The sequence below is a fragment of the Dasypus novemcinctus genome, chromosome 1 (genome assembly GCF_030445035.2).
Source record: "Dasypus novemcinctus isolate mDasNov1 chromosome 1, mDasNov1.1.hap2, whole genome shotgun sequence".
Taxonomy (NCBI): Eukaryota; Metazoa; Chordata; class Mammalia; order Cingulata; family Dasypodidae; genus Dasypus; species Dasypus novemcinctus.
In genome coordinates, this window is record NC_080673.1 from 176,822,289 (window position 1) to 176,846,969 (window position 24,681).

At 33.3% G+C, this 24,681-nt stretch overlaps 1 protein-coding gene across 7 annotated transcripts in view; it reads right to left on the minus strand.

Moving 5' to 3' along the window:
- Positions 1 to 24,681, minus strand: part of PCDH7 (protocadherin 7) — a 440,575-nt gene that overhangs the window by 166,957 nt on the left and 248,937 nt on the right. Inside the window, exon 3 of one of the 7 annotated variants that reach the window (XM_058300016.1) lies at positions 11,290 to 11,316. The exons of the other annotated variants lie outside the window; for them this stretch is intronic. Coding sequence (XP_058155999.1) covers positions 11,290 to 11,316 — 27 coding nt within the window. The remainder of the gene's footprint in view (positions 1 to 11,289; positions 11,317 to 24,681) is intronic. 7 annotated transcript variants of the gene reach the window in all.

The window sequence follows — 24,681 nt, forward strand, 5'->3', positions numbered from 1 at the left end:
GTTTAATAATATTCTCCAGGAAACTTTAATTATGTAAGGTTTTATTTGGAATGCAAAATTCAAATATATTTCCAGTTACCTCTTTGGCCTTGATTTCTTCTGCATGTCTGGGAATAGCCCAAGAATTTTTTATCCCACTTACATCCCCTTCCCAAAAATAGCAAATTCCCATCTTGGCCAAAATTTTTGATCACTCAAAGTGAAGGGTGTTTATTCAGCAAATAGCTGAAAAGGAAGGGGGGAATCTATTATATATTAAGCACCTCCTACTGCCATCCTGATACTTGAAAAACAAACAAATACCTAGAGCTCTGAGAAGTTAAGGGACTTACCAAAGGTAACACAACTAGAGATCATAACCAGGTAGTGTTATAGGAGTTACAGGCTATAGGTCCATAGTTCAGGTCCTCTGACCCCAAGTTCAAGGCTCTTTCCTCTCAACAACACATTCTAATGGTGTGCCAGTCCCTGTCCAGGCACCTTCTCTGAAAGATTATATGATCGATACAGTGACAATTTGTACAATAAGTGAAACCTATGAATTCATTAGTAGCACACTCTTCAATGAGAGTTGGTCCAATAAAGACCAACAACTGTTCCAATTAAGATCAATCCCTCACATTTGACTCCAGCTCATAATTTTGCTTGCTGTAACCGCCTCTTTGCCAATTAAATATTTTCATAGGTACATTTTTTGTCCTAATCTGACTCTCCTCACTTATATCCTATTACATTTAATGAAATCACTCTCCATTTAGCTGCTTAAAACAGAATTGTAGTTCTTCCTGATTCCTCCAATGTCCAAATCCAACCAATTCCTCAAGTTCTTTGGCCTCAGCTCTGGAACTATATCTGGAAATAAATATATCTCTAAGGCAGTGATCTGCAACTATTAGTGTGTCTCTGATTCCCCGGAGGACTCTAAAATAAAGCTTGCTAGGTCCCTCCCTGAGAGTTTCTTTTTCAAGAGGTAAGTGATAGAGTCCAGGAATTTGTATTTTTGACCAATTGCTTGGTGATGATGAACTTCCAATGTGGAGATCCCATTTTAAGAAGCACTACTTCAGTGAATCCTTTCTCTCCTTCTGCACTGCTATTGAACTATGTTACTATAATATCTTAGTCAGCTATAAAAAAAAGATTAACAAGGTATTCCAATCATCACTGTCCTCCCAATCCCCAATCTATCATCTACAATTTTAGTAAAGAAAAACACAAGTCTGATTAAGTTATCCAATAAACTGAAATCTCTTGCATCTTTTTAATGGCCTTCAAGAGAGCAAGATAACCAACTTTATCTTTTAGTTCTCATCTACCATGCTCTTCTGTTTCTTCAGACCATTTCCCTTGAATAAAATGCTCAAGGTAATCTTAATCTAGCCAACCCCTATTTAAGTTTGAAAGTCTATCTCAAAGGTTATAGACTTAGCAAAATATGTACAGGCTTCCTCTGGAAAACTACAAAATTCCCTACTCTGCATTCCTATCATGCTCAGTACTAGCTCAACTGAATTTCTCATTGCATTTTATAAAGTGTTGCTTTTGGTCCCTTTAGGTCTTTATTTTTTATCTGCTTATTCCTCCACCAAAAAGAAGAAACTTTAAGTATATTTGGATATTTTATGATTAATAGTTTCTCCCTATCTCCTAATAAATATAAAAGGAAGAAAGAGAATACGTTTGTTCTCATGAGTTTCCTTTATTAAATGTTGTTTTAAAATGTCTTAATCACAAATAAATGATTCAGCATATATTTTCCCTTACAGCATGCTGTGTTAATGCACAGGTGTACTGAGGAAATTAATATTATTTTTATGATTAGACATATGATTCCATAGGCATGTGTCTCTGAGATACAAATTTCGAAGTCAATCTATTTAGCAACTGTAAATCCAAAAAAATTCCGAAAAAAAGCCACATTCTATGCTATTTCTATATGCATTTCAAAATCTAGCAAAAGTATCATTCAACCAGAGTGCAATTACTATGGACTAATTTTACAGCAAAAATTACAGCAAAACAAAAAGTACTACTAATATTGCATATATAATTTTTTAAATAACCATTTATAAAATGCAAAAGAACATTGTAAATTATGGCATTATAAAATATTTTGTCTTTCTCAATATTTTAATTTTATTAAGTCTGTCTTTGGTTGGAAAATTTTCTCATAAAAATTACTTACATGGAAATAATGAAATGCTTTCAGAAATAAACTTACTTTGTATTAGTGAACAAAAAATAAATAAAGAAAGAAATTCTCAATCTGTATTTAAATCACCAGGTTTAGAATTCACTGGTTTTATTGTTACAAAATTTTGTGGTAATTAGCAGCTAGTTTAGCTTTGTCCAATAGATAGTATAAATGAATGGTTTTCCTAAGCCTAGTTAAATCATTTTCATTACTGAGAAGAAGAGAATAATTTAAACATAGCAGTTCAGAGAGTATAGTATCTTCAACATGGCTTTAATTTAAAACCATGGATTATTACCTTTGAAAAAAATCTTTTAGTATTTTGGGGTAAAAATGCAGTGGCCAAACCCTGACTTCTAAGCACTGTTATTAACAATCATCTTATTGGTAATCTCATCTAGTTATTCCCCATGATGAAGACTTATTTTTACTAATCAACAATTTTAAAATAAAACTGATTTTTTCTGATACCTAAGAAGGTAAAAAGAAGTTACCAAATATCTGATATGTTTCCAAAGTTTCTGGAAAATCTACTTTCCAACTAACATTCACATGTCCCAAGATGATAGCAAATGGTCTGAGCAGGTGTGCTAAGCTAACAAAGTCTCTTGAAGGGGCAGAAAAGTAGTTTTTCTCTTTCCTTTATTTGGATTTGTTTCAAAATCAATTCTTCTTCCTGAAATCTCTCCTGATTCTACCTGCACTGAAAACTATTTTCAACCACAGGAACCACACATTCCGTTCAGTCTGGGATGGCTGCTCTGTAGGTTATTATTCTGAGACATATGGCAAACAATTTCAAACTCTGAGGGTTTCTTTCCCTAATGAGAACCATCAAATTAAAATGGGTAACTTATTTTTTTCCATGGCATCATGTACTGATCTTGGCTATGACTATTTGGTTGTGATGAAAACTATCCGGAGCTTTTCAAAAAGCAAAGGTAAAACAAGAAAGCTCAGTGTCAAGGGGACGTAAATGAAAAAGTCTGCAGAAAGAACTGAATATTTTTGTGAGATGGAGAGGAGAAAATAGATAAACAGATTTTATAAATTTAAACAGGAATGCCTTGTTTATCCTACTTTGCTTTATAGTGCTTCACAGATACTGTTTTTGTTGTTTCTTTTTACAAATTGAAGGTTTGTGGCAACATTGTGCTGAACAAATATATTGGTGCCATTTTCTAACATGTGCTGTACCACATTTTTGGTAATTTTTGCAATATGTCAAACTTTTTCATTATTGTATTTGTTATGGTGATCTGTGATCAGTTATCTATAAATGTTACTACTGTAATTATTTTGGGATTCCATGAAACAAGCCCATAAAAGATCGCAAACTTAATTGACAAATGTGTATGTTCTGACTGCTCCACTGACCTGCAGTTCCCACTCTCCTCCCCTTCTCAAGCCCTCACATTCTCTGAGACACAATAATATTGAAATTAAGCCAATTAATAACCCTACAATGGACTCTAAGTGTTCAAATGAAAGGAAGAGTAGCATATTTCTCATTTTAAATCAAAAGCTATAAATGATTAAGCTTAGTGAAGAAGGCATGTCGAAAGCCAAGAGAAGCTAAAAGCTAGGTCTCTTGTGCCAAACAGTTGACCAAGTTGTGAAAGCAAAGGAAAAGTTCTGGGAGAAAGTTGAAAGTGCTATGCCAGTGAACCCATGAATGTCAAGAAAGCAAAACAGCCTTATTGATGAGATGGAGAAGGTTTTAGTGGTCTGGATAGAAGATCAAGCCAAACACCACTTTTCCTTAAACCAAAGCCTAATCCAGAGGAAGGCCCTATCACTGTAATGTTCTTTGAAAGCTTACAGAGCTGTAGAAGCTGCAGAATAAAAGTCTGAAACTAGCAGAAGCTGATTCATGAGGCTTAAGGAAAAATGTTGTATCCATAACATGTAAGTACAAGACGTGCAGCACCTAGTTGTAGAAGTTGTAGCAAGTTATCTAGAATATGTAGCTAATACAAATGACAAGAGTGGCTACACTTAACAATAGATATTCAGTGTAGATGAAACAGCCTTATATTAGAAGATGCCATCTAGGACTTTACTAGCTAGAGAGGAGAAGTCAATGCTGGCTTCAATGCTCGAAAGGACAGCCTGACTGTCTTTTTAGAGGCTAATGCTGTTGGTGACTTTAAGTTGAAGGCAATGTTCATTTACCATTAGGAAAATCTTAGGGTCCTTAAGAATTATGCCCAATCTGCTCTTCCTTTGCTCTATAAATGCAACAGCACCCAGATGATAGCACATCTGATTATATGAGTTATTGAACACTTTAAGCTCACTGTTGAGACCTACTGATCAGAAAAAGACTCCTTTCAAATTATTTTTGCTAACTGACAAAGCATCTGGTCACTCAAGAGCGTTTTTGGAGGTGTGCAACAAAATGAATGATGTTTTCATGCCTGCTAACACAATGTCCATTCTGCATGCAGCCAATGGATAAGGAATAATTTATGCTTTCAAGTCTTAATATTTAAGAAATGTATTTCATAAGGCTATAGCTGCTTATGATTCCTGTGATGGATCTGGGCAAAGTCAATTGAAAACCTTCTGGAAAGGAAATACAATTCTAGATACCACTAGAACATATGTAATTCATGGGAGAAGGTCAAAATATAAACAGGCATTTGGAAAAAGTTGCTTCCACCTTCATGGATGAATTTGAGAGGTTCAAGACTTTAGTGGAGCAAGTAACTGCAGATGTGGTGGAAAAAGCAAGGAAACTAGAATTAAATGTGGAGCCTAAAAATGCGACTGATTTGCTGCAATCTCATGATAAAACTTTAACAGATGAGGAGATGCTTCTTTTGGACAATCAAAGAAAGTGGTTTCCTGAAATTAAATCTACTCCTGGTGAAGAGGTTAATACTTTTGAAATGACAACAAGGGATTTAGAATATTACATGAACTTAGTTAATAATGCATCAGCACGGTTTGAGAGAATTGACTCCAAATTTGAAAGACGTTCTACTTTCGGTAAAATTCTTTCATACAGTATGACTTGCTATAGAGAAATCTTTCATGAAAAGAAAAGTCAACTGATGTGGAAAACTTCATTTTTGTCTTATTTTAAGAAACTTCCACCTTCAGCAACCCCCATCCCAATCAGTCAGTACCAACATCTAGGCAGGTCCCTCCACCAGCAAAAATATTATGACTTGCTGAATGCTCAGATGAAGGTTACCATAATTTAGCAAAGAAATATTTTTAAAATTACAATATGTACATTGATTTTTGTAGACATAATGTTATTGAACACTTGATAGACTATAGTTTAAACCTAATTTTTATATGCACTGGAAAACCAAAAAACTCATGTGATTTGCTTTATTCACTTTACTGCAGTGGTCTGAACCAAACCTGCAGTATCTCCAATGTATGCTAAATATTATATAAAATGCAAGCATACATAAACATCTTGTGGTGGACAAAATAATGTGTCCCCCAAGAGGTCCAAATCTTAAACCCTGGAACCTGTGAATATGTTACACTGCATGGTAAAGTGAGAATTAAGGTTGCAAATAATTTGCCCTTGAGTTCCAGAGATTACCCTGGATTATCCAAATGTAATCAAAACGGCCCTTATGACTGGAAAAGGCAGGCAGAAGAAAGCATAGAGAGGTGGCATACGAGAAGAACTGGGCTAATGCTGCTTTGAAGATTGAAGAATGAGGTTACCAGTAAAGGAACATGGGCACTTTCTAGAAGACATATATATGTATATATTCTCTTTTTAGAGACTCTAGAAGGAATGTAGGCCAGCTGACACCTTGACTTTAGGCCATTAGACCCGTTTTATATTTCTAAACTTCAGAACTGTAAGAAAAAAAATTTCTTTTAAGCCAGTAAACTTGCAATTAATTACAACAGCAATAAGAAACTAATTCACACATACATACACTTGTCTAATTGTTTATCTTTAAATTACAGAATATATTTGGCACATAAAAATAAACACTATCTGCAACAATGTTAACCAATAAAAGTGAATACAAGTCACAAAAAGCTACATACATAATTTAAAATACTCTCATAGCCATATTTTAAATAATTAAGAGAAAACCGATAAAATTAATTTTTAATAATTTATTTTATTTGACTCTATATATCCAATATTATCATTTCAATATATAGTCAATATTAATGTATTAATGAAATATTTTACATTTTCCCCTCTATATCTCAGTTTAGAATAGCTATATTTCACTTGCTCAATTTTCACAGTAGCTAGTAGCTACTGCATTGAGATGTTTCTGCTTTCCCACACCAATTTTCTTGATGGCTTAAAATAGCTCTATATATTATAAACTATAATTTTTATTTAGTATATATGCTAATAAATGATGGTGCTTTATTTTTACATTTTCAAAGTGCATGCTTTTGACTTTCTCCAAAACACTGCATAAATATTCCAAACACAGATAAAAAATTTAAAAAGTAACAGCATCAATTCATCATATAACTTATCTTTAATAAATAAAAATTTATGGTATTTGCATATCTTTCTTACTTTGTTGGACACACTGAAAAGCTTATCTTTGAGTTTCACATAAACTTCACTTTTTTTTAAATTTAGCCTTCCTAATTTGAATTTCTCTTTACCTATTCTATTAATCTTACAAGCTAATAATCAACTGTTGGCAGTATAAAACAAGGACAAAGAGTAATGAATTTGCATATTTCCATCTACTTCTGAATGCTGCTTTTTCATATCACAGCCTAGTTGTCACAGAGCTCATCCTGGATCAGGGGGTCTGTTCGAAATATGGAGCCAGCAAGCATATTACCGGTAAGAACACTGGTTATTCAGAACATCTTTTCTCATATCCTGCTCAATTTTATAGTTTTCCAACTCTTATATTTTGTATAATTTATATAAATGCAAAATGCATAGTGTATTGTTTTGTTTTTTTTTTTACAAATAGAAAATCAGTAATTTTGGACTATGAACTAGATATTCCTTATGACCATTTTTATTCCAATTTAAACAGGTGGTAGGGTCCTCACATATTATGCCTGTGTATCTTGATACTTCTACAAGCATGTTAAACTTTTATACTGATAGTTTAAAATATCTGGAGCAAACAGTCCTTTCTACTGCTCACGTATACTCTCTACTGAAATGATTACCAACCTTGCATATTTTTTTCCTATTCTAATTTCCAGACTTAAACACGTTTTGCAGATATTATCACTGTGAACAATATACACATTTCTAAGCTTTTGGTAGGTATTGTAGCTTTTAAAAAAATTTTGACCCAACATTACATTTAATTAACAATTAACTAAATTTTCCAGTATTTGGGTTTTACAAGATCATTACTCTTTGGCTAAAATTTTAAATTTAAGGGGTTCTTCAAAACTGCCAAAATACTTACATTCCTGTAAAAATAATAATAAAATTAAAACTCCTACTTTTTTCCCTTGCTCTGTCTTTAATTTATTTTTCTTTTTAAGGCCACATCAAAAGCTGATAAAGCAGTCTATCTGATTCCTGGATATGACAATGCTGTTTTCTGACAATTATCTAATACTTATAACAGGAATAGATTTTCCCTATCACAATTACCTAGTATCACACTTTATGAATGTTATTTGTTACCATCAGCAGTCTCCAGACCACTATCATGGTTCTACCTCTCTATATTTTAATTCATTCTAGGTAACAGAGGCATGATACCTATATGGCACTGTTGACTCACCTTAGGAAGGCAAATGTCATAGGCAGGTTTATAAGTATCTGGACACCTTATTTCTTATATTTGATTCTAAACATTTATTAGCTATAGTCTCCATCTGTGTAGAACAGTATACATGGGAAGTACAGGACAAGCCTTGGCAGAATCATAAGCTGTTACACATCTCAGTTCCCCAACTTTAGATGCAATAGAGGTGAGATGAAGTGAACATATTAGGAAGTTCTGGGTGGCAGCTTGATGTCTGGGGGTGTTAATCAAGAAAGAAGGGGATGAATGCCTCAGTGGGCATTGGTAGTAATGATAGCAGTTGGGGGGCGGGGCTGAGAGTGAAGAGCTGTTATAAATATTTTAGTATTAGTCAGGTTTATCTCCATCACAGCTGCTAATGTCAACTACTTCTCCTTCTGCAGATTCTGTGCTTTATAAGGTCATAGAAGAAGCCCTCTGAAATCACAGGACCATTCCTCAAGTTTGACTATCATAAAGAAATTAGCTCCATCTTAAGGGCAACAGGTACATGGTTTGACTATTTTACTATCAAAGGTAGAAACTAAAATCTCAGGAGGAAACATCATTACTTCTTCCTCAGCACAATTCTTCAAACAACTGAAAATAGTATCATTTCTCCCAAACTGTATTAGATTGTTATACTGGAGCTCAGACAAAACTCAATCATCCCAAATCTTTGCGTGGTTAGGAATTACGCATTTTTAGCCACTTAAAAAAAGAGAAGGGAAATATGAGGACTTGCTGCACACATACGACCTATTATGTAACAACCAGGATAAAAATTGCTGACAAGCCGAGATTTATTTAGCAAGTATTATGAGACAAACTCTATGATCTGGACTTTATATTAATAGCTCTTTTAAACTTCACAACAATTCCCATGTATGAAGTGTTATTATCCCTATTTACTCTTGAGAAAATGGAAGCCTAAGGAGACTCAGTTAATTGTCACTCAGTTTTTCACAGAACCAAAACTTAATCCCAGGTCTCTCGGAATCCAAATCTGTGGCCTTAATCACCATACCAGAGAAGTGTTGAAGGAACAGCCCATGGCTAATATGAAATAAAATTCTCTCTATATACATATATATAATTAGTCTCTATATGCAAGTAAAATTTCATTTACATATTATATATATAAAACCTTAAGTTTATATATATATACACAAACTTTTTGGTATACAATATATACTAAGTTTGCAGCTAATATTTCAATTCCATTCATTGAGAGCAGTTAAAAACACAATAATTCAAGAGAAACCTGGAATTACCAAAATTAACACCAAATCTCCAAAGGAACAATGGCCAGTTATATTCTTGGGTGACGACTTAAAAGTCTAAATTGAAAAGATTCAGTCTTTCCCTTTAAATGAGAACATGGACATCTAAATCTACACTTTCTAATATGGTAGCCACTAGCCAGATGTGATTATTTACATTCAAATTTAAATTAAGATGAAATAAACTTTTAAAATTCAATTCCTCAGAGGAGCACTAACATAAATGCAACTAAGGACTAACCAATGCTGCTTTTATCAAGAAAATTCCACCTCTACCCCTCTTCCCTTGTAGAGTCTTTGTTCTCTTTTCCCCTCTCACAACTGTGCTTTTTAGAAGATAAACTGTTTTTCACTTTCACATTATCCTTAACGGGATCCTGTAGACAAGTTGTCGGTTTAAATGGAAATGATGGGTGGCAACCAGGCAATGTCATCAAGACTTAGAGGGCAAGGAAGTCAGAAGTTTTCTTTTAAAAGAGCCAGTGGCATATTTCAGGGTATCTAATTTAGGGAATCACAAAACTTCACTGGTGGCTTGAGAGCTTCCAGATTATATTTAAAGAGGAAGAGTTTTAAAACAGAGCAGCTTCTTGCAAAACATAACATCTGGATTGAAAGAAATAGTGTGAGGTGAGAAAGAGATGATGATATGAACAAAGCAATCAGCATTTACATTTATAGAATCTCTTTTCAAAAGTGAGGAAAGTTTGATGCCTTCCTTCATTACTATATTAAAACCCAACTTTATTTCATTATTTATGTAAAGGGATATAGATAATTATTTTATAGTGCTGAGAAAAAAGGGGAAAGCAGTTATTACATTTAGACATTTTATAAGTAACTCATAAAATAGTTTGGTGTTTTAAAATGGGAGATAGAGCAAGACAGCAATTTAGACTGTGACCCACTATACAAAGGGGGCTCAGGTTATTCTGTGCCCCATTTTTAACTCTTGTTAATGGTTTCAATGATAAACACTAATATCATTGACATCATTGCTGTTAATAGTGTTAATGATTCCAATAATAACAATAGCATTTGCCAACTCTAACAAGGCTGATTGATTTTATAGATGGTTTTCACAAGTCTGCTTAACAACTGCTCACTCTAGGTAGATTGACTTATATTTTTCTAAAACATTGTCCGCTACTTAAAAGAACATATTTGTAACTCAAGGTGACTGGTTTGTTTTACTTTTTTTGAGTAAATTGTTTTCCAGAGGCACTGGCTAGAAAAGATATGTATCTTTCCTTTTTCTTTCTCACATAAATGGTAAAATAATTGCACTATGGTAAAAATTCTCTCCCATCATTTCAAATATCTCTATTGAGTTAAAGAAATTTTAATTGTCAAATACATATTGTTTCACTTTTTTGAAATTCTCCTGGCATACTTTTTTTCCCCTAGCTACCAATTTATGAATTTTATGAGGAACAAAATAAAGAAAAATGTCTAATGTTTGACCTTATTTTATTGATTACACTATGTAAAAATTTCATTAAAATTGAAAAGAGAATCAGCCAAACAGCCATTTAATAGTTAATCCATAACTTAATTTTGTCTCTGATCCCTCAGTCTATTAATCATTATTCACCAAAATTCTTAACCAGGCAACACTTTTATTATATTTAATTATATCATATAACGTTACCGAGAACCCCTTTAAAAATCAACAGCATGTGAATAGATTCTAATACATTTTTCTAGTTTGTCTTGATGAAAAACTTTTGATGATTCATATGTAAGTAATGACTGATCGATATAATCTCTCTCTCCCTCTTCTTCTCCCTCCCTTTCTGCCTCTCTTCCTGTCTCTCTTCTGTTCTCCTCCTCTTTTACTGGAAATCTATGCTTGCTCTCTTTTATAAATCAGATAACAATTGGTAATATGTTGGAAATATACAACATGGCACCCATTCAATCATTAGCTACTTCTCTGACTCACTTCTTTAGTTTAGTCATGAATATCAAACTCATTGAGTCTTCCATCTCTGTACTCCAAAACATTGCCTAAGTGTTTGCAAGAGGACAGGCTAGGATGCATAAGGGTGGCTGCCTTGCTGTTCTAGTACTGCCCGTTTTTTAGTACCTGCAGTTCCTTGGAATGGTGCAGCACCTGTAAAAGGTTAAGGAGCATTGAGATATATTCCAGGTATAAGGAAAATTACAGACAGACGTTACACAGTCATTTCATTAATACACAAGCAACATGCATGCTGAAGGCATGCTACAGGTGGGCAGATAATACTGCAGTCCACCACTGCAATATCTTACAGTTTATACATACAAATTCAACTTGGTGAGATGCCATTTTCAAGTACTAGTTAAAAAAAAAAAGAGCGAGAAAGAGAAATGTTTTTCATTAGCTTTTAGATATACCTATCTGAGCTTGACTTGTAGCCAGATATTTATATCATCCTTGATTTTACAGGTCATTAGAAAGATACTCAACTTTATCCCCAAAATAAGTCAACGAAACAGGTTTCCTCTTTCTTCTTAAAAAAGTGCTATTAAAAAAAGGGTTGAACTCACAATTTAAGTACCTTGTATTCAATATATTAGAGAAACCTCTTTCCTGCTAAAAATAACTATGCTCTAAATCATCTGCAATAAATATATTAAATAAAGCATCATTCATCAATCCTAATTACATTGGCTATTAAAAAGTAAAGTGAGGATTTTAGATGAACCCAATTTTTTTAAAAAAATCAAGCTGTCCCGGCTTCTGAAAGTCCTGAATTATTTGTCTTAGAAATCGCATTCATTCCTCTATGAGAATCATCAAGCTTTAATGTACATGCATTAATACTACCATCATTGCAGAAGACCTGCAGAGAAAGTGTTCTTCCATTCCCAGTTTCATTTTTCAAACAATCTCTTGCTGTATTTGTAGCGCTCAAAATTAATACAGAAATAATCAAATTAACATTAATGATTCATGTTGCAAACTTCATTTTATATTACCACAACATCTACATCAAAAGTAAAAAAAGGTGGGGTTTAAATTAATTTAGCATCTTCAAACTAACTAGGCCTTGATGGTAAATTAAGTGTTAAATATTTCACAAATATAGAAATTGAAAATATTTATATTTCCTCATTTCCAAAAAAATCCCAAGGCCTGTGTACTAAATGCTAATGAAATATGAATATTAGAAAAAGAATGGAATATGACAGTGCATATGGAAAATGTTAGGTTTCTCATACTCTGAGAACTCTGTTTAAATTTAATACAGACTTTAGTGTTTAAAGCTGTTTATAAAGTAAGCGTATGTAAGTGATAATTCTTTGTATCTATCTACTATCTATCTATCTATCTATCTATCTATCGATCTATCTGCCTATCTATCTTATTTATACCAATAATCTCAGTATAATTATTCTCAATTCTTTACCATGTGGAAGAATGTAGTGACTTTGATACATCTGTGGGCAAAAAACATGCCAAAACAAAGTGAATTCCATAAAATGCATCCTTCATTTTTTCACATAACTTTTATGCAGTTTCTATCAACCTTACAATATGACTATTGTTTTAATATTCTTTTTTCATGTGGTGAGTCATTTAAACTGGGTGAAAGTTTTTTTTTTTTATGAAAAGGTATTTTTATGTAATCCTTGTCTATGTGCTTTCCAGGGAGTTGCAGGTTTTTCTATCTGTAAATCTGGCATTTAAGATAATTTATATTCCAGGCTGAGCTGTCCCATCCTCACAATGTCCTAGTATATGATTACTATTTCTAACATAAGGCAGTCCCTAGGAACTAAATATCCCCTAATTTAGCTAGGGTAGATTAAGTTCTTTCCTCCCTGGCACACACAATTAAATTGCCTTAGTAAGAAATATCTCAGTGGTATATGATTCTGCAGTGTAATTTTATTTTGTTTTCTCATATTCTCACAAATATTTAAACTAAAGCATGTTCTCATGGTATTAGCATGCCTCAAGATATTTCTAAATAAATGTAAGAATTAAATGTATTCAAATATAATTTATCTTTTTGTCTTACCTGAGTATTTGGAAAAGAAAGAAGTGCTATTTTATGATCATTCTAATGACTTAAAATTATGTATCATAATTTTAGGATTACTAATGACAACTTTTCCCAAAGATACTATCAATAGCATATACCATCTTTTATAGCTATGGAATAGGGTGACGTGGAGTTAATTTGATTCCTATACTTCTAAGCTTTTGAGGTGTTAGTGGGCACCCTTACAGAAAAGTCATATTAGAAATAGGGAAATAAAGAAAAGGAAGAATTTTTAGACATTTGGAATAACATTTGTAAAGTTTATTTCATTTTAACTCTTCTTACTCGGATGATCTGTGAGTGAATTACATGACATTCAGGGAATGTTAGCAGACAAAATGAGAAGCAGTAAAATTATTTATTAATGAAAGCATTCATACCCCTGGATTAAATTTTGCTGTTGTTTATATTGTTATTTTCCCCTGAGTGGGAAAAGAGGAAGATCTTGGAGTACCTGAGAGAAGAACAATTTTGTGCTACTCTCTCCAGTATAAATCCTTAAAGGACTGACCTGAGGAAAGGGTCAGTTTCTCTATTCTACAATCTATGAAAATTGTAATGTTCATGTACATGTAAAAATATCACAAAGTACAGCAGAAAGTTATGCAAAGATATTTTCAAGTGCATTCTGACTATATCAGAGTAATTTAACAGTAAGATAAGAAAAATTGAATTGTATAAAAATCACCTTTATCGTTATTCAACCATTTCTTCATAATTGTATTATGAGGTCATTACATTTTGGAGGGGCCCAAGTAAAACGGATTTCTATACAATACTTACAGATGTTGCTTTGCAGAAAAATTTGTTACGATATCCATTACTATCTATCTAGATAAATAGTAGTGAGTCATTTGTTGTTCAACAGTGGAAAATAATTTTTTAAATTGCTTTAAGAAAGGTTCTTATATCTACAAACGATCTTCAAGGGAAATAAGAATAATTCTATCTCAGGAGAAGAAGGAATTAATTTTTTAAAAGTGCGCTAAGCAATGACCTCTTTGGAATATAGGACAGAGATCTGATTTTTAATGTAATCAGTAGCTGTCATTTAAGAGGCATGGAGAAATCACCCACAGGCCAAAAGAAACTGAAATTTGAATGTTGAAAACTCAACAGAAATGATTAATAGTAGAAGGAAATTTTTAACTTTTTAAAGATCTCAATATGTGGGTTAAATTTTCCTTTACTTTTAAGAAAGAATTTAAAATACCTATTTCATTCCTCTTAACTTTTCTATGTTGAAATTACAATGCTTTCCAAGGTGATCCTCACTCAAGGTTAGTCTTCAGTTAAGGATTTAACTATTTTTCAGTATTTTCTTGGATTATAACATGTTACATTGAAAAACATAGTGGTCTGTTGTAGGATTGGGAATTGTACTGATTACATATATTTTTTGTTCTTTTAAAGTTAAACAGACCAGAAGAAATATAGTTAGAAGAAAGGGAAGTGTAATATTTAAGGTTATATAATTCGAACTTTTCCTTTTACAGACCAGAGAGCTGGCGATCACAAGGACAGTGGTTTGATTAAGGTCATACATCCTCCACCAAATTCAGGGTTAAATCACAGGTTTACAAAGTCCCAGGATTGGAAAACATGCTCCGTGTGAGAATACGTTGAAAGAAAAGCAACTAAGAAATGATGAACACTTGTTCTATGACAGGCACTATGATGCAGTTTAATATACAATTTTTTCATCTTGCCCTAACACAATCCAGGCTGTTAGGGATTTTTTCACTAACTTTTCAAATGGGAAGGTGGAATGTCAGAGAGAAGAGGCAAATTGCACAAGGACACAAAGACAGCAGGTTGGTTTCAAAGGCCCCCTGGAAACTCAAGGCATTTTCCTTCCTAAGCCATTTTCTTTCCATTTTACTGGATGTTCTGGATGTTAAACTACATGAGATTCATGTCGTATTCTACAACCATCATAGCCTGGAATAGTAATTGTTGAAAGAGGTTGATCTATAATCCTTCCTGAATAGTAATCCAAATATAACTCCAATAGATAATTAGCTGATCCTGGAGCTCAAAGCAAAGACAAATCAAGCTCCTAAAAAAAACAAAAAGGACATATGGAACAATGCACAAATGTGTGCTTCCTTTCCTTAATGTTGCTACTATAAATTCCAGCTTTTTGCCCCAGGCAACAAATGGAGCTCAAAGAGTTTGAGGGACATTTCTCTTCATACATATTTATGCTCATCTTTGGCTGGTTTTCTTTCTCTAAAATGGGCAATTTATTTGAATTTCACATGCCTTTGCTACATTCTACTTGGATTACTTTATTTATGTGGACCTCTCCTTTGTAGGTAGCCAGGAAATTGCCATAAAAGACTTATGAAGACCCTTAAAATGAAATTTCTGAATTATGCATTCACAGGGAATTTTCTGGATGAAATTCTACCCATTAAGTTTTACCCTTACTTTATTCTTTCTTTGGGGCATCAATCATTTTAATTATCACAGAATCACAGATTTTTGGAGTTGGTTGAAAGGACTAATAACATTAGTGAGTCCATCTATTTATTTCTATGCATGAACAAACTGAAGACTAGAGAAGTAATGATTGGCTGAAAGAATCAGAAGATTCAAAACCAAATCTAGGATTCCTAATCCACTGCTATTTTTGTATATATTCAACATAATGATGGTGAACAAACACTGCAGGCAAAAAAATTCAGAAATGAAAGATGAGAAATGAAGAACAGGTCTTCTAGGAACACCATTTGGAAGGCTTTCTGTTTCACTGTAGCCTCTAATTATGAAGCAAGATTTAATATTAAAACTAATTCCTATGTATTCACCTTCCTCCCAAGTCAATTTTACCTCCCCACTGAACAATGATGTAATTACTGTGGGTTTTTTTTTTTTTGTATTTTTACTATTGTTATTGATCAATACATTTGATTTTTGGATATGTTTTATGAATGCCCTTAATCCTCCAGCTCTGTAAGCAATATACACATTGTCTTGTTCAAGTCAATCCATTTCAGTACTATGTTTGCTGGTGTAAGATCAGGGTGAGTAGGGCATGTCTCATAAACGTACTAGAGACCATTGTGGAATGCTTGTTAAATCCACACACAGAGTTTCCTCGACTCAGTGGTGTGGGGTACTATGACAGTGCTGAGAAACAAGAGACAAATGGAAATATACTGTTACAGTGCTATTATTAGTATTTATAACAACTCTAGTGCTCTTGATAAATGAAGTCACATTAATTAGTTTCAGAATCTTATTCTCACATTGGCATATCCACTAGCACTTCTCAATGCAATTAAAATATTTCAAAATGTCACTTATGTTTCTACTCTACAAGAAATGCATACTGATTATGGACACTTGATTTGTACTGGGCCACATACATTTGAAAGCAAAAAGTGCATTGTAAAATTTTAGAGGTTAAGAAATCTCTCAAATACTGCTTGTAAAAGTTCAATGAAAAATAAAGTTATCAGTGAGCACACATATGGAAAACTACACTATTTTTTTGTGTCTGAAATACTTCCTGTCATATAGTTCTTAAAGCTTGAACCAGGTATGTTTTCTTTCATTTTATTTTGGAAACTTAAATTCACTAATGATTTTTTATGATAATCAGTGAAAGCAGACGGCTTTTTTTGACATTCCACAGTTAAATTCACTTTTTAATAAATAATAGCATAACTGAATGAAAAGTTACATGCTGATCCATAGACCAACTTTAAACCAAACTATCTCTTTAATATTTGGGGGATTGATTTTCAATTTGTCCAATGAAAACCAGAAAGCCTTTGGTTCCTGTAAATATAGTTAAAATTAAAATTGTTACTTTCTTCCTTTTCTTTTAGAAAGAAAACAAAATTACAGATTGGATAGATGAAAATAAAGATAAAATATAAGCGTAATATAGATACAGATTATGTGTATACTAACTTCAGTAACATTTTTTGCCAAAGTATTTGGCTGATGTCCTCCAACTTGACTTCTTGGATAGAAGTGGTCAGAGAGCAAAGGAAAGCTGCCAAAGAGGAGGCCCCTGTAGCTATTTCCTTGATCCTAGTATGAAGGAAGAGATGGTTGGATAAGAAGGGGCATGTTGTTAATTGCTTTGCTATAAATGATAAATCAAATTTTGTAGAAGGCATATGTCATAGACCTGGGGGGTCTCAGTTGCAGTTAATTTTTAATGTTTAAAATAATGAAACATTTTTCTTTGAATCTTTTTACCCTCTAAAATAAATAATAAGGAAAACTCTCAAATTCCTCCTCAACACTGCAGGAATGCCCTATGTACTGTCAGTAGATATATTCAAGTGTTCTCTTTGTTCTGGAAATGTAAAGGGTACTAGAAGAGATGAGATAAGGAAAAAAAAGGAGGGAACCTACTGTTCAATGTGAGGAACTCAGTGAAGGTGCTGAAAAACAGAAATTCTGGCATCCTCAATAGCATTTTATACATAATGTAGTAGGTTATAAATATTATGAAAAGGATTTAGAGTAACTTAGCTAATAAATGTGAAAACGGATTGCCACCTTAAGAGTTTGGGGAGAGAGGATACTTTAGTTTTGAAACAGCAACAACAAAAAAGCAGGCTTTTTTTGTGTCAGGCTTTGTGTCAGGCTTGGATGTCACCTGATTCTATTTCATATGGGTGAGAAAGGAGTGAAGTCTCTCTTTACAGGGGAAAATCCAGAGCTTGTGTGGCTCTGCCAGGTGAAGTGGGATGAGAAGGAAGTGCGAGCAGAAACTGGGAGAGAAACTGTAGGTGAGCGAGTTTGCTAGAAACACTTGTGAAAATTCCTAAAGGAGAGATTACAAAAAATTTAAAATTATTTCTGTCGTTCATCCCTTTTTTCTCTTCACACACCCCTTGCACCACTCTTCAGCAATTCTCTTCTAATACAGTCAGCGTACCAGAAGAAATAAGATAGAGCTTGGCCCACAAAACTCCATGGGTCTCTAAAGAGTAAAAGCTAGGAATTCTGACTACCACTATACTGGACCAAAAAAATGAATGAGGGTAGCATTAAAAGAGGAAAACTTCAATGATATATGACACAGAACATTTTCCTATCAGATTGACATTGGCATCCAAAGTCTTCACACAAAGAAGTGAGGTGAAGAGGAAGGGTGAAAATGAAGCCTGCATCATTCTTGGATGCTGTATTATAATACATAAACTGAAAGATTAATTTAAAAGGGGCCCTTTGAAGAGCTTGTATTTTATTCAGTGATGGAATATGCGCTTTTTATTGTCAAAAATGGATTTGATTTCTAATAAAATATTTGCTTCAACCTTGGACAGTGAGACAGCAGATAGTTCAATGTGAGATGGTAATGTTATGAAAAATTGTAAGTATTTTCTCACGTAGCTCATAGCCTCCTATGCTATCTATCAAATTCATTTCCCTTGTAACGAAATCTGTCAAAAATCTAGACATCCAAAAATGAAATATGTTTCCCAACAATAATCCACTGTCAATAAACTTAATAAAGTCTTCAAATGATATAACAGTTTTAGGTGGCTTGAAAATGATTTACAAATATAATAAATTATTGACCTTGGTAGCTGATGATGGTATTAATAATAATCTAATATAGGAAACTGAGGTATGAGGGGAATTAATTTGCCCTGACCATGGAAGCTCTATTTTTCTTTTAATTTCACATGTTTATAATAAATATATATAAACAATAGAATCATAGGTAAATGCACGTACGCACTTATGAAGAAAATTTCGTATTTAGTCCCCATGAAATTAACCAAAATTAATTTGATGCTTAAGAATTTTAGAATTACTTAAAAATTTGAGAAAACTTTTAGGAAAATCAAAATAAGAAATTCCATTTATAGATAAAAGAACTTGTTTTGTGTTTACCTCACTCAGCAATGAATTAATCATTTGTATCTTGGTGAGTATAAGGCACCATTAATTTTTCCTTGCAAACCTTGTGCTTCTGCTTTTCTGAATCCATTGGAGGAAACACAATGTGAATGCTGCAGGTAATGTTGATGTTTTACTGCATTTGATATCTGCCAGTAACTTGGACTAAATTCCCTTAATCATGAAAGGAAATTGCAAGCTTTTCCCTTACTTGAATATCCTTTTTACAGAAAAATGTACTAGTTATACCATGTTGGTTTTAATAATGATTTACTGAATTGCAGATTATTGTGTTTTAGGATTACTAGCCTGATGTACTTTTTTACCAGAAAGTTTTAGTGTAAATACTCATGTCAAATACTTTTGTGCCTAATGTTATTTTATGTGTGACGTGTGAGATAAAAGTGAATATAGGTACCCTATTGCATGTTAAAGCAAGGTGAGTCTTTAGTGTGTATATAAGAAAACAAGAAGTTCCTCATTCCCCAAAACTATCAACACTGGTGGTCTAATGTTCCAACAAAGAAAGGGTACAGATGTATAGATGTTGATACTGTTTATTTCACTGTGGTAACAATTTTCTCCTATAGCAATAACCCAACAAACATGCTGGATAGGGCTATGAAAACATATTGTAGAAAGGAAAATAAGCATCACCAGGATAACTGTGCAAATAAAACTTTCTATAATGGAACAGATTAACTAGTCAGTGTGGAACATGCATTCATTATTGAAAAATCTGGTACAAGTATCAAAGAACATAAATAATTATATGCATGCTTTGACCAGATACATGGAAAGATGCAAAATAATAATGAAGTAGCTCCTGGCTTCAAGGAACTTTCAGTCTAATTGGAAATATATATATATATATATATATATATATACACATATACATATATATATATATATATATATATATTACTGAAACAATACGTAACAATATTAGGCAGTGAATATAAAATAAACACGGAATTCCAGGCCATATAATATTGTTTTCCATATTGAACATCCTAATAGAGTAACATATGAAAGTGACCAAAGGTTCTAGTGTGTTTTAGAAGAGAATACATTTTGTATTATTAGATTATGCAGCAAAAGTCAAATGACTTTTGCTCTATGGTTGAGGTAGTCTACCAGAATTGAACTTTTAACATTTGTCATCTCATCTATTATCATTTTGCATTTTCCCTTATTTGGCAAAAGAATAAAACAAATTATCAGTCAAAGGTTCACCTTCAATTTTAGGTGGTGCCAAAATATCTTTTAAAGGAGCATTCATTCATTTTATCTGATGACTCATGAATCTTTCCTCAACCATGAAGTTTTTTATTAATTTGAAGAGGATAACGTATCCCAAAATATGAGACATGATTTCTTTGTGGTTTGGTTTAGTAATGAAATTATTTTTATTAATATCAAGAGATAATAATTAACTTATCTTGTCCAAGTAAAACTGACTTCATCATCATCATCCTTTTATTTAATTTCAATGAAACCTGAATCTTTATCATTTACCAAAAAGAGAAAAATATCTTGAATTTTCTATAATCATTCACAGGTTCTAATTAGTTACTGACATATTTTGTTACAGTTGTTGCAAAAATGAAAATTAGCCCTAAACTGTATTAGGAAAGTAAAAATGATTTATTGAATGCCAAATATTGCCAGAGAATGTTACAGGTACTTCTAAATATAAACATTCTGGTAAAAATCATGTTTACTTTTTCTGTCAGCAGTTCTGTATGGGTTACCAAGCACCTTATTAAGATTTAACTATTTGAGTGTTGAAATAATTCTTAACATGGCAAATCATTACTAAAAGATATTTAGAAAAAAAAAATAGTGACCTGAAATTATCATATTTTACAAAAAAGGAAATTAAGGCTCAGAAAAGGAAAGCCTGTTGCCCAAGATCACAGGAGGCAGAGGCAGGATTGAAAACAAGATCTCCTGGATATTAGTCAGTCCTATTTAATTTCTCATATATTAATGGGCTCTTGGGTTCAGGACTCTATGAACTTCAATTTTTAACAAAATGTCTCTACTATAACTTGGGCTAACTTATCACATTTATTTAGTCCACCACCACATTATATTAACATTTTGAACATTATAATAACCTCTTGGAATGTAGTGAAATATCTATCCAAGAAAATGCAGAGTATACTAGAAATAACACCAGATGGAAAATCTTAGATTTATGTGAAGATACAACACATCATCAGTATATGTGCAAGGTTCTACACCATGTTAACTAGGTGCCAAATGATTTCCCTTTCAAAAGAGAAAATGGAATCGGCAACATGCGTCTTTGAGAATGAAAAGACGATTGTTCAGATTTCTAAAAATTAAAAAAATCTGATCAGGTAACCTACCAGAGATACAGATGGAATGAGGGAAGAGGAAGCATGTGATTTAGGCAACATAATAAAGAACCGCAATTCTACATGAAATTTCTATGCCTCTGACTGTAACTCAAGAAGGACAGAATGAGTAATGAGAATCCTGAAGTCAAATTCAGACATTCCATTTCTGCAAATAAATTGTGATCGAATATTTGCACTTGATTGGATTTCTTAATATACCACTGGAATCCAATCGTACTTCCACCTAGATATGGAAGGCAGGTGAAGAAGGGGATGGAGAAAAAGGGAAGAAAGAAAATTCTTATTCCTGCCCTCAGGAACAAGTCTTCCATTAATCAATCCAGGCCTGCACTCTGAACTTCAAAATACCTAGATGAACCCTCCTCAGGCAGCAAAAGACTGAAATATTTGGGGAAAAAAATAAGGGGAACCAGGAAAACAGGAAGGAAGTGGTTTCGCTATGATTTTTATTAGGTGATAATTATAATGGAGTAAGAAGAAAGTTGGCACAGAGAAAAGAATCTAGATGCTACCTACCTAGGTGCTAGTTCTAAATAATGCAAATATGAGGGCTAAATTAAATATTAATTAGATTTTCTAGCATATCCATGGTATTCAGAAGGCTTTGAAATGAAGATATTTTAAGTACTTATTTATCAATTTTCTGTTTTAAATGTGGATTGAGGTATTTAAAATTTTAATTTTACTAGCAAAATTATCATACATTTAAACGGGAACAACTATTTATAAACAAACAACATGGAGTTTTATAAATCAATTGCAATTATTACTTATGAAACTTAACTTGGCAAAAGTTGTAAGAGTTACACAGTTTCAAGATGAGCTACTATTTTTTATAAAATAAAAATGTACTCACTTGTTGACAGTGAAAATCAGGTGAAATAATTGCTTACTGTCATGTAACAATGCATTTACTTCTAAATCCTGGCAAGAATGAGATTATAAATAAGCAAGAAGACCCTGTCATCAACTACCAAACCTGTTTCTCATATTTTTCTATTTACTGGCTTTTCTTTAAGTACTTTATGTTGAAAGCAGATATAAAACCTCCTGGAGGTACTAGAAATTAGTCTGTGATTTGATAGATTCATTTTTGGAGACTTAGGACATTAAAGCTTGCTCATATCGTGCTTTGCATTTGTTAACCAAGGAAATTTGAGTTGTGAAGGGATGGATGGTCATTCACAAATAAGAGCATTATGAGGTCTGTGAATTCTTTCAAAGTAAGAGGAAAGCTCACCTGAGGAGGTAGGGATTTTACCAGGGTGGAAATGTATTGAAGGATACTATGGAAGTGCTTTAGAGGGTTTATGAGAGAGACCAAAGGACTGCCGGGGAACTTTGACATTCCTACCTCTGGTTTAATACTGTCACAGAACTGTGTATGGGAAGAGTCAGCTTTAATATTCACAGACAAATAAATAGCTATTAATAATATTTAAAATAACTCTACTTTCAGGGCAAAGGGCACTTTTCACTATTAATGTGACATTAGAAATCAATCAATTCTAAGCTTCTATCAGAATCTGGAATGTGTTCAGGAGCTATAAATAAATAAATAAATAAATAAATAAATAAATAAATAAATAAATGGAATTAATAAAATTGGGAAAACTAACATTTCCAGCTTTGTCAAAGAGAAGTACCTTAAAAACATGTGACAAATGGGCCTAGATAATTTTGTCACTGGTAAGTATCGGCTGCCAATCATTTGAATATTTAGTAGTCTTCCCAGGATACAGAAAATGACTGAGAATGTCAAGGGTGTTTGCACGACTGAAAGTATTCTTGTAAAATGATGATTTTGCCTAGGTGAAGAAGGGACTTTATTATATTAGTAATAATGGAGAAAATGCATTTTGATGGTTTTGGAGATAAACTGGGACTCATTTTAAAAATTTTCCAGAGGGATGTGTTCTCTCTGAGAATATTTTCCATAGCTATTTAATAAGCCACATGCAGAAATGGATTTGTAAGCTAGTTTTGTCTCTACTTCTATAAGCCTGGTTTGCTCCTGAGTCCAAAGTCAGATGCTCACATGCCAGAGAACTACAATGCAGTTGCCTGCTTACCCTGATGGTTCACCTTCCAGAGAGATGAAACCTATGTGCCTAACTGGCTACAAAGAGTGGGTAAGTTAATGAGAAAAAATACAAATTGAGTAAATAAATAGCCTCTTTTTTTTTTTTCCGGATGTTACTAATTCTTTACACCTAACCTTTTCTCCCCGTAGCTCTACCTTCTTCAAAATAGATCCCATAAAACATCATGAAAATGAGTGATGCTCATTTCAGCATTTTTTGAATTGATATTTAAGTTAAATACAGCCAGACTATAGAGAATACTGAGTGGTGATATCCTTTCCAAAGGAGGTTATAAAATACTACATTACATGCTTAATTTGTCTTGGCATCCTTGGATATTTTGGTTAATTCCCAGAAATTAGCTTGAGGGAAAGATTAATCTTTTTACTTGGCCAATGCACAATTGGTATTTTCTAGTTAGTCAAATCCCACAACAGCTTCTACCATTTCTTATCATCAGGAAAAATGGGAGGCTTATGTGGTAAAGGACAGTCTCTATTATTCTGTTTGCTTCATTAAGTACTTAGCTTTTGTTTATGAAATGAAGCATGCTTGGTTAAAAAACAAGCTTTCATATTTACTGGGAAAGTATTAAATACTTCTGAAGAAAGTATTAAAAACTTCTGTTTTATTTCATTTTCCTCCCCAGGTCACCTAAAACATTATACTTAGTAATTAGAGAAAGAAAAACATACTTTTAAAAAGAAGAGGGAAACGGACTTGGTTCAGTGGATAGAGCATCTGCCTACCACATGGGAGGTCCGGGGTTCAAATCCAGGACCTCCTGACCCATGTGGTGAGCTGGCCCACATGCAAGGAGTGCTGTGCCATGAGGTGTGTCCCCCACGTAGGGGAGCCCCATGCGCAAAAAGTGCGCCCTATAGAGGAGAGTCGCCCCATGGAAACCAAAGTCCAGCTTGCCCAGGAGTGGCACCACACACATGGAGAGATGATGCAACAAAAAGAGACACAGATTCCCAGTGCTGCTGACAAGAATACAAGAGGACACAGAAGAACATACAGCGGATAAACAGACAGCAGACACTTGGGCTGGGGGAGGGGAAGGGGAGAGAAATAAATAAAAATAAATCTTTTA